The sequence below is a fragment of the Diceros bicornis genome, chromosome 7 (genome assembly GCF_020826845.1).
Source record: "Diceros bicornis minor isolate mBicDic1 chromosome 7, mDicBic1.mat.cur, whole genome shotgun sequence".
Taxonomy (NCBI): domain Eukaryota; kingdom Metazoa; phylum Chordata; class Mammalia; order Perissodactyla; family Rhinocerotidae; genus Diceros; species Diceros bicornis.
The window spans coordinates 53,714,910-53,730,817 of NC_080746.1; the positions used below are offsets into that span (position 1 = coordinate 53,714,910).

General features: G+C 35.1%; 1 protein-coding gene across 2 annotated transcripts in view; it reads left to right on the forward strand.

Moving 5' to 3' along the window:
- RSF1 (remodeling and spacing factor 1) overlaps positions 1-15,908 on the forward strand; it is a 148,033-nt gene that overhangs the window by 118,461 nt on the left and 13,664 nt on the right. For both annotated transcript variants that reach the window (XM_058545533.1, XM_058545532.1), the window contains exons 7-11: positions 784-990; positions 5,568-5,672; positions 6,781-6,860; positions 11,997-12,051; positions 12,992-13,101. In XM_058545533.1, coding sequence (XP_058401516.1) covers positions 784-990; positions 5,568-5,672; positions 6,781-6,860; positions 11,997-12,051; positions 12,992-13,101 — 557 coding nt within the window. The remainder of the gene's footprint in view (positions 1-783; positions 991-5,567; positions 5,673-6,780; positions 6,861-11,996; positions 12,052-12,991; positions 13,102-15,908) is intronic.

A 15,908-nucleotide genomic window follows, 5' to 3' on the forward strand; every position in this document is an offset into this window, starting at 1 on the left:
AGTTGTTCTTCATTGTAAGTGATCCTTTGTTCCCTGAAATACTGAATTTTTAATTCTTTACTTAAAAAAATTTCCCCTTCTGTTATTATTTTGGTCTTTCATGGGAACTTATACTGCAGAAATGAACTAAAATATTAATTACAAGATTGTGAAACCAGGCAATAAAAAGCAGTTTACAACATTATAAACTTATTCTCTGAATAGTGTATGTTTTTAAGTTTGTCAGGATTTTTATATGTAGTTCTGACTCATTAAAAATTTTTAAATTCATCTCTAATACAGGAATTTAAAATTTTGTATAGCACTATGTGAGAATAAGTCAGTGCTCTCTACAGAGCCTTTAAAATGTTCATGGCCTTTGACCCAGAATCCTCTTTGAGGAATTTATCCTAACCACAAAAGTGTGTGTAAAAATTTATATTTACAAGGATACATTGTTTATCAACGTGAAAAAATGGGAAACTACCTAAATGTCTGTTTAGTAAGAGATTCGATATGTGATGGCATATTATATAGTCATTTACAGTGATGTTAGGAGAATATTTTATGACTAGGGAAAATATTTATAAGACAAAGTGTTCATTATAATTTCTCCTCCCCTAAACAGAAAAAATAATGGGTGTATATAGCAGATTTTAGTAGCAGGCGTATCTGTTGATGAAGCTACAATGATTTTTCTTTTCTTCTTTGTATATTGACTAAATAATTTACAGTGGACGTGTACTCAGTTTTTTTTAACATTCTTATTATACCAAATTATCCTAATTTTTTATTTTATACAAGGTAAAACCCAAAGGCAAAGTTCGATGGACTGGTTCTCGAACACGTGGCAGGTGGAAATATTCCAGCAATGATGAAAGCGAAGGGTCTGACAGTGAAAAATCATCTGCAGCTTCAGAAGAGGAAGAAGAAAAAGAAAGTGAAGAAGCCATCCTAGCAGATGATGATGAACCATGCAAAAAATGTGGCCTTCCAAACCATCCTGAGCTAGTATGTACCTGATCCCAGTGAACAATATTTATGTTGCTGGCATGCTGTGGTTTCCCGAAATAGCCTGACTCTTCTGGATTTGATCTTGATTTGAATTTTTTTAATGCTACAGAGCTTGTGTGTGCAAAATAACGTTTACAAATAATAAATAATAACCCAATACTAGGGAGGGTCAGGATCCTGCTTTCATTCTACCTAGTTTATATATTGATACTTCCTCTCCTTAAGGATACACTTCTAATCTCTTCTCACATCAATGAATTTATTCAAATATTTCTATTCTGTTGTTTTTCTTCGTTCCCTTTAAGTTACTTTATAATGATATTTCTGAAGTACCAGCTTTAAGTAAAGCCTAATGGCCTTACTGCCTTTCTGTAAAAACATATGTCAAGTAGTAATGTAGTAGGGCTTTAAACTTTAGAAAATGCGCAGTTCTAAAAAAAATTTAAGAGGATAAATTATAGACCAGATATATTCAGAAGAATAGTGATAGATTTACATGGAACTTTTCTTACCCAGAAAGTAAGTTCTTCAAAGATAGCCTAAATCAGGAAAACTAGTTCCTAATGTATATATTTTTTTTGTAGTTCGTAAGTGCTTTCTGAAGAGCCTGTTGAAGAAACACTCTTGTTATGCTTAATTCTATGCAACTATTCTGTTCTTTTGAATAGATTTGACTTTAGAGGCAAGCTCCAACTATTAAGTAGAAAGAAATGTAAAGAAAGATACTTCAACATGGGTGGAATTTTGCAGAGCAGAAACTTTTTGAGATCCTCTAAAGTTTGGAAAATTTATATGAACTGGTTCTCCAAGGCTCTTTTTTCCTAGAAAGCAGTATCATATCATGGGTAAAGCATGGGGCCAGACAGACTTGGATGCGTATCCTGCTTCCACCACTTATCAGGGGCTGTCTTCTCTGTATCTTGATTTGCTCACTGTGAAGTGGGAATAATACCCCATACTTCTTCTGAGGGTTGTTTTTAATAAGCTATGTAAAATTGTCTGGCACACGGTTCCTGGCATCTATTATGTGCTGGGTTAAAGTTATTTGTGATTTTCTTGTCCTTTTCTTTAATGCTAAAATAATATATAGAAACTAAATTCATCAGTGAAGTTTATCATACCCTAGTAGTTTCAGAGGGTTCAAGTAAAAGACATAACTTAGAACCAGAGAATGACTTTAGCTCTGGGAAGAATAGATGTTGACATTACACTAACACCCTTCTAAACATTTTTATGATCATCAGGCTATGAAAGTTAGATCAAGATTTTTGTGTGGAGAACGGTCAAGAGAAGATTTGAGATAGTAGTCTTTTCTGCCCTCTAAATCAAGTAAAATCAACACTTGTGTTCTTTTTCTGCCATTTCCTAATATCTTTTTAAACTAAGAGTGCACTTTAACTGAGGCAGCAATAGATGTGACAAAGGGGTGTAAGGAAATGAGAAGTAAAATGAGGTGAGCAGAAATGACATTGAGGAGATGGAGAAAATTGCACCCTTCTTGGAAAACACACGGGATTTTTATTTATTTGCTTATCTTAGTAACTACTCTGAAAATCCCATTGCTGGTTACTGTGCCAAAGAGAGAGACATTGGAAACTGAAGATCCCAAATGTGGTGGATTTTTATGCCATGTGTTTAAGGATAATCCTCAAATCAAAATGCAAGGCAACTATTATGTGTTAAGTGGTAGGGAAATGATGCTGAATTAGGAAGACGTAGTCCTTGTCCTCACTGAGCTAACAGCAGAAAAGTAGTAAATTTATGAATGTAGAACTCAGATTTTCCAGATGCTTTAGTCAGAATAAATGGATCATTGCTTGAGTCTTGGAAATCTTAGTAGTGTTCATTTAATGGGATTTTACCTTTATTGTGGAATAGAGACAATCATCATTTTAGAAATAAATTGAAATCTAAAAATTTAATTTTAATTTTATTTGAAAGTTAGATTAGTTTTACCATAGAAACAATATGATAAATGGAATCAGGTACCCAGGTTAATCCACATATGCCTATAAAATCAATCAATCAATCATATAACTAAAGTATAATACTAATATAACTTACTGTTGAATTCTAGGTATTGGTAAAAATGGTGATGGTTGTATGAAGAAGGGGGAAGGTAGTTTTTCACTTTTAAATCACTGCACATGTGTACACATCCCACCCCCTACCTCCACCCCCCATGGTATTTGTTAGCAATTCAGAAACTATTTTACATCTATACTAGGGATGAACAAATAAATGGAGTATAGATCATAGGAGCCAGCCTTCTCACTGTCAGAGAAAGAAGTTACAAATAAGCAAGGCCAAAGGCTAGAATGAACCCTGTGGTGCTGGATTAGAGGTAGAGTTAGTAGTATGAACTCATGATTATTTTAATATAGGTATATTTGTTTACAGTGGTTGCTATATGTACATATAGTTCTTAGCTCTGTCCTCTGAAAGAGCTTAGAAGCATTGATACCCAGTAGCAGCGATCACTCAGCACCCAGATCTTGGTTTCTAAAAATCATTCTCCAATAAAGGAACCAGGGCTTCTAGGAGAAATGGCTGATTCTAAGGCTTGGGCGGGGAAAATGTAAGATGTGCCTGGAGTATCCTGTAGTGCCAGAAAGTAAGGAAGTGCTTTTAAAAAGAAAAAGGATGCAAATGAGTCCTGAGGACACAGCTCCCAGTGTGTCCATTGCTAGCACAATTTGAATTTGAATAATTAAATAACAATTTTAGATTTTAACCCAAAGAATAAAATAAATATTCTTTAGTTCATCTTGATATAAATAAATAATTAAATAAACAAATAAATGAGGGAGAAGGGACATATTTTTTTTCACATAAGAATTCCAAATAACAAATGTAGAAGGCATGAGGGAAATAGAGAATCAGCATTAGAACACCACAGTAATAATTGTTGCAAACAAGATCCAGTGATAAGTGCTAAAATTAGTGAGTGGAAACTTGAGGGGAAACAGGATATTTGCATAGCTTCAATGTATCTTCCCCCCAAATATTTATTAATTTATTAATTACTGTGGTGATTTTAATTTACATCTACAAATTCTTTGATACTTCTTGCTCCAGAAAGTGGAGGTTAATTTCCCTCCCCTTGAGTGTGGGCTGGACTTATCACTTCTAATGAGACTAGAGTATGGAAGGTGAATAGTAGTAACTGTATGGTGATGAAAACAACAGACACTACTATAACCAAGTCACCAAGGTTAATATCACCAATAATAAGTCATATTGATAGCATGTACCCCCAGATATGATGCAGTGAGCAGGGCGCTTCAGCTGTGTGGAATTCTTTTCCAAAACCCATAACCTCAGTTAATCAAGAGAAGACATCAGAAAAACCCCAATTGAGTGGCAGTCTACCTAATATCTGACTACTGCTCTTCAAAACTGTCAAAGTCGTGGAAAACAAAGACCATAAACTGTTCTAGATTGGAGAAGATTAAGGAGACATGATTAAATGCAATATAATATCCTGGTTTGGAGCATGGAATCAGAAAAAGGACATTAGTGGAAAAACTGATAAAATCTGAACAGAGTCTGTCATTTAGTTAATAGTATTGTACTGATGTTAATTTCTTAGTTTGGGTAAGTGTACCATGATTACATAAGATGTTAACATTAGTGGAAGCTAGGGCAAGGGTTTATGGGAACTCTGTACTATCGTTGCAGCTCTTCCGTAAATATAAAATTATTTAAAAATAAAAAGTTGTTTTTAAGTTAAACATTCATGAGTGTACCATTTTAAGTTTTAGAGAAATAGTCATCTTAAACTCAAATAACAAAAAATATCAATTTAAGACTAATTATTGTTAGCCTTTGTATTTGAACATGATGGTCCTAAGTATAGTTCCATTCTTTTTTTCATACCTCAGTCTCTTCCATATTTGAATTTATATGATAAAAGTTACCATGTATGGGGGCTGGCCCAGTGGCATAGTGGCTGAGTTTGGCACGCTCTGCCTCAGCAGCCTGGGGTTTGTGGGTTCGGATCCCAGGTGCTGACCTGCTGACCTACACCACTCATCAAGCCATACTGTGGCGGCGACCCACATAGGAACTGGAGGAATATTGGCACAGGTGTTAGCTCAGGGACAATCTTCCTCACCCAAAAAAAAAAAAATAGAACCATGTATATTTCATACAGATAGGTAATTGAAATGCTACTTAAAATGGAAATTATTTGTATTGTTAAAATTCTGTGTGTGGTGGGTAGTTTATGATACTTGAACTATAAAACTTTGCTATGAAGAATATATTATTATTGCCCTCATAGCACACTATAAAAGACTTGTAACTCTAGTTCAGAAAGGACTTGTTATTTTTCACTAAATTTTTGTGTGGTAACATTTTCTTAGTTTTTTTGTTTTGAATTTTTTAAAGAAAATGGCATATTAGATCCCAAATTATCAGAGCATTTTTATTATTATGCTTTATGCAAATAAAGAGCGTAGTATATTTCTTAGTACTATGCTAAGAAATATTGAAATGTCTTTATTTTAACTTAAGAGTCAGTGAGTTTTAGTCATAGAGTTAGGGTGACATTAATATGTGGTTTTTTTCAGATTCTTCTGTGTGACTCTTGTGACAGTGGATACCACACTGCCTGCCTTCGCCCTCCTCTGATGATCATCCCTGATGGAGAATGGTTCTGCCCCCCTTGCCAACACGTATGACCCAGCACACCTCTGTTTTTCCATTCTTTGATTTTATATTCAAATTAATAATACTTCTTGACAGCTACTAAACATTTTTAATCTTAAAAGCAATTTGTAAATATTGTTTACCTCTTATTTAAATTTCTGTGAAATCAGAAACTATTGAAAAAACTACCTTTTATTAATATCTTTTAGGTCTTTTTTTTTCCAAAACAATTTTCAAAGACCTCTAATTCTTCTAAAATTATAATCTCTGCTTTATTTTTTCTCACATTTGTTAAAGGCACAAAGAACCCCAAATTAACATAACATACAAGGATAGAAATAAGTTCTTCCTATTGTTGTCCTTTTGTTTCATCCTCTTTTTCATTTCTGCCTACCTTCTTTTTGTCAGAAGTTTTATAGGTGGTATTATGAATTATGTACCGTTTTAATGGTACTATGACTAGAAACATGGATTCTATTTCTCTCATACCTTGATTCGGGTGAATTACTTTTGTAAGCTGAAGAACAGGATATTTTTGTGCCATTGCACCCAGGGGGTCCTTTCTCTTACAAGCTCCGTCTGATTTTGCTTTAAAAATGATGTGCTTTATTGCACTTCTCAGCAAAGTGGACTTCTGTGGCTTAGCATAGCTTTATCAGTTATATTCTTCAGCTCTGTTTTGACCCAATAACCATATGGCGTGGTTTTATAAATTTTTTTCCATTCTCTTTTTTAAAACTGGTGATTGGCACCATTATATTTTATTGTACATATAACCTTCTCCCTTAAAAATGTCTTGGGATTTTTTTTAAACATTTTAATCACTGTCACATATACACATTAAACCAAATGCTATTTTAAACATTGACTGCTGCCAGCAGGATAGGCTAGAATGTGTTTTTGGCAAGCCTTTAGGTTCTCTAACGTGCTTTGCTTCAAAGATATTATGCTCATCTTCAGTTCAGTGGATGCTGAGGCACTTCTTTATTTAATTAAACTCAAGGAACATATCAGTGTTCACTCACTATGTGGCCCTGTATCAGCTCTCATAGCACAGTATCCGTGAGGTAACATGCAAGTTAAATGATTGTGGAAAGGTGTAAAAACTGATACTTATCTATTTTCCTCTTTCAGAAACTACTGTGTGAGAAATTAGAGGAACAGTTGCAGGATTTGGATGTTGCCTTAAAGAAGAAGGAGCGGGCTGAACGCAGGTATTGTGATATGTGTTAATGTTTTACTTGGGAATTTGACAGCAAAGTTGTCTTGCAATACAGATTAATAGGTTTATCTAACATGGGGATTGGCAAACTATGACCTGTCAGCCGAATCTGGCCTGCTTTTTGTTTTTGTATTGCCTGCTCACTAAGAACGGTTTTTTCATTTTTAAATGATTGAAAAAATAATAATATTTCATGACACATGAAAATTATGTATTCAGATTTCATTGTCCATAAATAAAGTTTTACTGGAACGTAGCCATGCTCGTTTGTTTATATATTGTCTACAGCTGCTTTTGCACTATAGCAGCAGAGTTGAGTAGTTGCAACAGAAACCTTGTGACCCGCCAAGCCTAATTTATCATCTGTCCTTTTACAGGAAAAGTTTGCCAACCCCTGATCTAAAATATTTATCAGAACCTACTCTGAATAAATATTGGCCCAAGTATTGTGGAGGATATGTACCTAACTAAGCGTGTAGTGAGTACAAGAAAACTATAAGAATTGGTCTGTGGTTTAGTTATCCATGTCATGTCTTTGGGTGGGCAGAATTAACACTGGTGAAGTAAAGAGCATTTAAATGCTGAACTGTGTCCTGCTGACTCCAAGAGATGCCTCCCTTTTCAATATGCCACTACAAAGTGGTCTAAAGCAGTCGGAGAAGGCTTCTTGGAGGAGGTAAGACTGGAGGTGAGCCTAATCTTTAAAAGGGGGCTCAAAATCAAGACAGTAAGTTTATGTTTATATTTATTTGTACCTTAATTGATTAATCTGTTGCTAAACATTCATTCAAACGTACTGTGTACCAAACTGAAAAGATGAGTAAGACAAAGTTCTTGCTTACATGGAGCTCACCTATCAGAGATTACAGATGTATAAGCCAGTGATACAATAAAGTAGACAAATCGAGGTATATTCAGAGCAATACAAGAACATTCTGAAGGGGTATTTTAGTTCTTCTAGGGGTTGGGGTTATCAGAGATGTTCTTGGAAGATAACTTGGGGTTATACAGGAGGACATGCAGAGAAAGGATATTTTAGGCAAAGAGCACAAATGTGAGCAAAGACAGAAAGTGTATAAGTGAGAGTAGGAGAATGGTAAGGGATGACACTATAAAAGCAGATCGAGGCCAAATTATGAACAGCTTTGCATACCTGGTTAGGGCATGTGAATTCTCTGTAGGCAGTGAGGGGGCCGTCAAAGGAGGGATAAGCATAATCAGATTTTTATTTCAGAAAAAATACCCTAGTAACAGTAAGAAGAAGGAATTAGACTTGAGGCCGTTGCAGTAGAGTCTGTGAGAGCTGATGAGGCCTGAACTAGGACAGTCGTTGTGATAATAAAGTGGAGATGTTGCAGAGAATTTTCAGAGCGTTAATCAGGGACTTGATGTCCATTTGTACATAGTATGAGAAAATCTAAGCAGTGTCTCCTGATTGGTCTTATTGCCTTCCTTTGCTGCTACTTTAGCTTTTACCTGCTTTCACAGAGTCTTCCCCTCAAAATTTAGCTTGATTTAAGGCAGTCAGTTCATTCCATGATCTACTCACTTTACTCTGTGCAAAGGTGAACCTTAAAGTGGGTTCAGCCTCCAAATTCTGTCGTTTTGTTTACTACTCAATTTGAGCTCTCTGGCTCATAGTGGATGCTACTTAGTTTAAAGGTGAAATTAATCTTTAATGTTGACTAGGAGATAAAAGTACTTTGTTTTTTAAAATCGATTGTCTAAATACCTTTGTATTTAGAACCTCTGGGTGATAGTCCTGTATAAAATTATTAGGACTATTTTTATGTGCAAAGTTGCTCCCATTTTTATTTTTGACACTGGAAAAGATCCAACTTAAAAGATGCTCCAAATTAAATCATAGTTAAATATTAGATCTTCCCTTGCCTCAGTCGCCTTTTTTTTTTTTTGTGAGGAAGATCAGCCCTGAGCTAACATCCATGCTAATCCTCCTCTTTTTTGTTTTTTTTTTGCTGAGGAAGACAGGCTCTGAGCTAACATCTATTGCCAATCCTCCTCCTTTTTTTTCCCCAAAGCCTCAGTAGATAGTTGTATGTCATAGTTGCACATCCTTCTAGTTGTTGTATGTGGGACGTGGCCTCAGCATGGCCGCAGAAGTGGTGCGTCAGTGCGCGCCCGGGATCCAAACCCGGGCCGCCAGTAGTGGAGCACGCGCACTTAACCGCTAAGCCGCGGGACTGGCCCTGCCTTAGTCTTTCTGAAATCTGCCTGCCCTTCTGAGAAAAGAGCAGTGTTCTCGTATTCTGAAGCTGCTTTGACCCAGTGTTGTGTGTTTGCTTGTTTTTGGAGGCCTGTGATGCTTATACCCTTGATATATGAAAAGGCTGATAAAAAAATTTTGACTGCCTCACACACTATGGGATATGCTGCTGCAATTAAGAAATATTTTAAATTTTAGAAATTTATGTTACAATGTGCCATAACATTTGTTTACACTATTGGTCTCCCATTTACTAGTTCATTTGATTTCTCTTCTACTCTTGGTAATCCTCTTTCCTTAAATGTCATCCTTTAATAGGACATCTATAATTGTGGCTTTAGATCACAAACTAAATCCTATGTGAGATTGGATCACAAGAAGGAGAGCAAAGTTATTGTTACAGGGAGACAAATCTGGCACAAAACCAGTTAACTGGATTGTTGCTGCTGTTTGTTAGTTCTCCCTAATAATCTGGTTAACAAAGCTTTCATTATTTATAGCTTCTATTATACATGTATATATATGAATCTTAGGAGCTGTAAAACAGCAAAATATGTATGTTTCTAATATAAATAATATATTAACTATAAATTCCAGGTGGCTTCATCTGTTTTTCTAAAGTGAGCATTTTCATTTATCCATTTTTAAATCTGTGAAATAATTTCTCTAGCACTCATCCTAGCCACTTAGAGCCTTGCTTACTCTCTCTCTGTCATAGTACAAAAGCATCTTTCCCCTTGTTCGTGCGTTTATTCAACATTTGACCAACATTTGCAATGTAATCAACATGAAGTGTATTTTGTAGTCTCTGTCTTAAAGGGCTCTACAGTATGGTGGAAAAGAAGGATGTGTCAATGAGTAATTAGTGACTAGCCAGCAACTATCTACAGACCTGGAGCTGTGATGCTCTGTGAAATCTGATGTTTTAGAAGTCCATTCAACTGATTTGTAAACATCACTTCCAGAAGGTGGTGCTAGAAATTATTTGGAAATTCCAATAGCTATGTACTTCCACAATACTATTACTAGTGCTTTGCTAGCAGAGAGTTGGATTTAATCAGGGTTGGAATTTTCCAGGTAATATAACAGAGGGAAGGAGAGAAAGAGACAAGGAATTTGAAAGTGTATGCAAAGGAGTATTTATAATGATGGACCATGGAGTCTAAGCCAGGTAAGGGGGAAAGTAAGGACACGAAGGGAGTGATGGACAGTGGAAAGAGGGTAGGGTCAATGGATGGAGATCCCACTGGAGTCAGGGAATTGTTGAAATCAGTGTATCGGAGCGGGTGAGCTGGAAAGTGAGCCAGTAGAAGTCAGAGAATAGGATGCCTGAAATTGAAATTTTAGAAGGGGTGTGGTTATTGGTAGTGATAAGGCCTGGGCCCAATATGATCATTGAGTTAGGTGGAGAGATGGAATGGAAGACGTATCTTTCCATAAGAATACTGAGCAAGAGAATGCTGTGATGAGAAATCGTATCTATGTTCAAGATCCTACTCAAATGTTGCCATCTGTGTAAAGCCTTCCCAAATTTCTCACCTCTTCAGACAAAATCTGTTCCTTTTTCATGTTTCCATTATACCTATTCATAATGGACGACAGTCAGTTAAATAATTGTGAGGGCAAGAACCATGTCTTATTTACCTTTGGATTCCCAAGCCTGATACAAATCATGACCTAATATGGTAAACATGACTAAGTGTTTTTTCAACTGAGTTGAGGAGAAAAATAATGTGCAAGTGAAAGTAGAGATTTTGAGGTATAAAAGAGGAAACTAATATGGGATAATAAATTTAGTTAGTGTAAGGACAAACACGTGTCAAACATTTAATAACAGAGAGCTCGAGTCCTGGCTTATCCATGAAGCCTTCCCTATTCATTTCAGCTAGTGTTGTTCTTACTTTTCCTAGTTTTTAGTTCATTAACTATACTATTTTTTAAATCAAGTTTTGATTAAAATAAAATAACTTTATCATTTTTCTTACATGCCAGATGTTTAATGGCTTCATAACTCATCTCTAAAAAGACTGTAAGATTCTTGTTTAGCCATGCCAAGGATTATAGGGCAGTAAAGGCTGCATTCTAAAGTACCCAAGCAGCTGGATGATTAATGTCCTTCTATAGGGGACATCACAAGTGAAGGGAGGAAGAGTGGTTACTATTTCCGTTCAGTTCAACGTACACTGGTGAATTGAATTAACTTTGGGAGAACCAGAGAAAGCACCTGTTTTATATAGCAATTTGTTGAATTAAAATCAACAAAGGTTTATTTTTTTGAAATTGTGGAGATGTCAGTAGTGTTCTAAGTCTATATTTCCTGGAGAAGTCTTAAATGGCTCTAAAGATATCTTCATTGTAGCATCCTAGAGTGCAGAACCATATGGCTGCATTGCTTTTTTTCTTCTCTGCAAACAAGAAGTAAATGGTCTTAGTATCATTCACTGGGCCCTTGATATGGTTCTGTTATGTAGAATTCTTTTTTTATAATAATATTTATTACCATGAGATTATAACTATGTATACACATACACAACATTACTGTGTGTAATAACAAAGATCTAGTTTGTCCAGTCAAAGTGGCTTTCCGTCTAATCACTTTATCAATGAGTCTCAGCGTGACTCTTTTCATGAAGTTTCTTTGTCTATTTCAGTTACAGGTTTTATTTCATTGGTATAAGTCACTTTTAAAGCTACAGTTTTCATACTTTTAGGAAGTTTTATGCCTTCCACAGATACCAGTACTCTTAAGTTTTATAGATGATAGCTAACATGTCTGTGACCTAGCCTCTGCTGTTACCATAAAATTGCAATTTTAGTATTGTGTGTGTTAGTAATGTTTTCATAAAAGTTTTATTTTTAGCAAATCTTATTTTGTTTGTGTGCTTGTTTGTTTTTCACTTAAAGGAAAGAACGCTTGGTGTATGTGGGTATCAGTATTGAAAACATCATTCCTCCGCAAGTAAGTTTCTCATTTGTAATATTTTTAAAGAGGAGACTGCCATAAGTGTCCTAAAATTTAACCCACTTTAAGTAATGTGAGTAGTTTTAAATATATAGTATATGAATTTCATAAGATATGAAAATTTAGGACCTTAAAGAAATCATCCATAATCCCTCCTGATTGAAATTAGTGTGTGTATGTAGATAGCCCACAAGTGTAATATCACATTCAAACCAAATTTATAGCTCACCCCATGGGGTCTGTGTTCTGTTTTTTTAACCCTAAATTGGGTAATTTTTTTTAGCTTCTTTATGTAAAGTGACTAAAGGAGATTCGGTTTGTAATTTTCTGCTTTTGGGGTTATCAGAAACTTCAGTTTGTTTGGTTTCTTTGAAGGGATATCATTGTTTTGCATTTATTAGTCTAATTTATAAGTAAGAAGGATATCTCATGAGTGAAAGTACATGTAACATGGTTTTCATTTGAAGTGAAGAGATTTCTTTAGTTTCATGCACCATTTCATTTGGGCCTAATTAAATCACACACTTAAATAACCTGTCTCAATTAGTTATTTTCCTTCAGCATCATGCCCCTTTCATTTTCTAAATCCATTATTTCATTTATTCAGCATATCTATTGAATATCTTATATGTGTTTAATTATTTTTTAAAAGATTTATCAGTGGAAAAACTTCATGATTTTTTTAAAAGACGTAATTGTAAACTCACAGAAACATTAGAGTTTTAATACAGAAGTGTTTCATCCTTTGATCACCAATATTCTTTTTAATCTCTATACTTAATATTGCCGTGTGTATTCAGTTTTATAGGAATCATCTCACTTTTTCATACCTTTCACTTGAGCTGCCTAGACGGACATTAGAAACCTGTTAATTCCAAGGAACTTTGTTATGTTGTGAGTAATAACCCATATATTTATTATCATATTTTAAAATCAGGAGCCAGATTTTTCTGAAGATCATGAAGAAAAGAAAAAAGACTCGAAAAAATCCAAAGCAAACTTGCTTGAAAGGAGGTCAACAAGAACACGGAAATGTATAAGTTATAGGTATGAAATATGTGGAAATGGTTACAATGAAAGAGTGTAAAATGTTTTTAAAATTACACGACATAACCCAGAAGTATGTGCTTTTCCATCGCAATGATTATTAGCAGTTATATATATATATATCTTACCTACTATCTTTAGAATCACAGAATTTTAGAGCAGCCAGCCTGATCTTTTCCAAATGTAAATTTGCTCATGTCATCCTTTTCTGCTTCTCATACTTTGTCAGATTTCTATAGCTCTTGGGATAAGGATCGATGCCTTTAACAAGGTCCACAAGGTGCTGCATGGTCGGCTCTGTACGTAGCTTTTCAGCTCTATCTCACCCACATTTTTCTCTCTCAGCATTAGCCACAGTCTTCTTTCAGTCCCTTTGCACATACTGTTTACTGTGCCTAGAATTTCCCTCTCAGTTTTACCTTGTTAACCCTTGATCAAATCCCTCTATTATATGCCCCCATAGCAGCCAGTTCTTCTCCTTGAAAGCACTTATCATAATCATAATGATTGTGATTTTAATGATGTAAATAGTATTTTTCTCCCCCACTAGACTGTTAGCATGAAGGTAAGGAGCATGTCTGTTTTATATGTCCTTCTGTCCTTTGCAGCTAGCATAGTACTGGAAAATAGTAAGTGCTCTCCAAATGCCTGTTGGAAGAATTGGTAAATATAATCTGGTTTACCATCTGCCACGAGAAATACCAGAGAAAGAGAGATAGAGATTTTTCCATGGTCACTCTTAGTAGCTAAACCTGGACTAAAACCTTATCTTCTGATTGTTTATTAGTCCAGTGTTCTTTCCACTAAGCCACCCTGTCTCACTCAAATAATAAATAAATTATATTTTAAGTATTTTAGACCGTTGTTTGACCTGTGGTCTACTTATGCAACACCAGAACAGTCTTTTAACTTGAATAACTGGAGATGAAAAACAAAGTTGAGTGTATAGAACTTTGAGCTTGCTTCTTGTTTGTAAACTTGCATCAGTGATCATGGGAGAGTTCCCTGTGTGTAGTTTGCTGGTGTTTTATTAATTTACTATTATTATTAATACTTTATAAAATGCAGTAAGAACAGTAGAGTAAAATCCTTAATAATATATGGGAAGTGTCCTTCATATTCTTTTAAAAAAGAACTTTGAAAATTAAAAAGGACTATTGTATATAAAAATCATTATAACCAACGAAGTTAAAGCCTGCTGATGGAAAGTGCAAGTGTAAAATCAGTTCTGCTATAATTCAACATATGCATTCCTAAAAGCAGCCATACTGTGCAAAGTCACACAATAAAAACCGTGGGGATTTTTGGAGTTAGGGCCACACACAAAAACTTCATTAGTGACACATTTAAAAAAAGATAGAAATCTAATAAAAATGGTAGTACTCTTTGATACATGTTAAATGGTTAAGAAATAATGTAACTACTCCAATAAATATGACATTCCATGTTGAAAAAATCCCTGAAGTTTGAAGTGGCTGTGAGGAGGGTTGCAGTTTGTAAATTATTTTCTGGTGGTAGAAGGATGGTTATTTGAAATCAGCCGGAAACTTGTTACACCAAATGCAGGTGGCTTTAGCTTATAACACACATGGTGAGCTGAGGTAGCTGGTGGGTGATTTACATAACAAGCGTTGTAGCAGAACTATATTGTCTTTCAGTCCTGATGTCATTGTGGTTGTTAAAGGAAGCACAGAGACTTGTCTTATTAGCATTTCATCTTGGATATATACCCAGAAGTGCGATTGCTGGATCATATGGCAGTTCTGTTTTTGTTTTTTTGAGAAACCTCCATGCTGTTTTCCATGGCCACTGCACCATTTTGCATTCCCACCAGCAAGGTACAGGGTTCCTGGGTTCTCCACATCCTCACCAACACTTGCTGGCTTTTGTTTTTTTATGGTGGCCATCCTCCTAGCAGATGTGAGGTGATATCTTGTGATTTTGATTTGCATTTCCCTAATGGTTGATAATGTTGAGCATCATCTTTTCGTGTGCTTTTGGGCATTTGTATGTCTTGTCACTTTTTCTTTATTATTTCTGCTTCTTTTACTTTTTAAAGAAACTTACCCGAGATGAATTAATGGAGTCCTTCATATGCTTTCTCTGATTTTTTTAAGTTTTACTCTTCATATTTAAGCTCTAAATACACCTAGAATTTGCTTTGTACATTGGTGCAATGGGACTGTTGTGAGTATAAAATGTAAAGCACTTAATAAAGTATCAACAGAAAAAGGACCTCCCAAAAAAGAATTTCATCACTACTATCATTTAATAATTGTTTATCAGATTCTTATTGCCCCTAACAGAGAGGATGACATCAAAGTTGACTAGAGAGAGCATTGGATTGGAGTTCAAAAGACTAAGATTATAGTCTTCACCATGCCACTTATTAGCCATGTATCTTTCAGTGGTCTATTTCCCTGGGTCTTAGTTGCCATGCTTGTGATAGTGGATTAACCCAGATGAATTCCTTCAGCTCTAAAATTATATAACAGTAATATAGTAATATAATAATTATATAACAATCATATAACTTAGGATAAACTATGCTTTTTATTTTAAAATATATTGTGTGATTCATTTATTTATACCCTACCTAGTTCCAAAAGGATGTAAGGAAGGAATATAATCTTAGTGTGAGGAGCAACTTTTTAAGCATAACACCAAACACAGAAACAATAATGGAAAGGATATTTGATTACATAAAAATTAAGAAAAACTCAGACAAAGGCATTTACAAAAGAAAATGTTTGCTTGCAAGGGAATTTTGCAAAGGAGTTAGAGTTCAAAGGGAATGGCTTATGAAT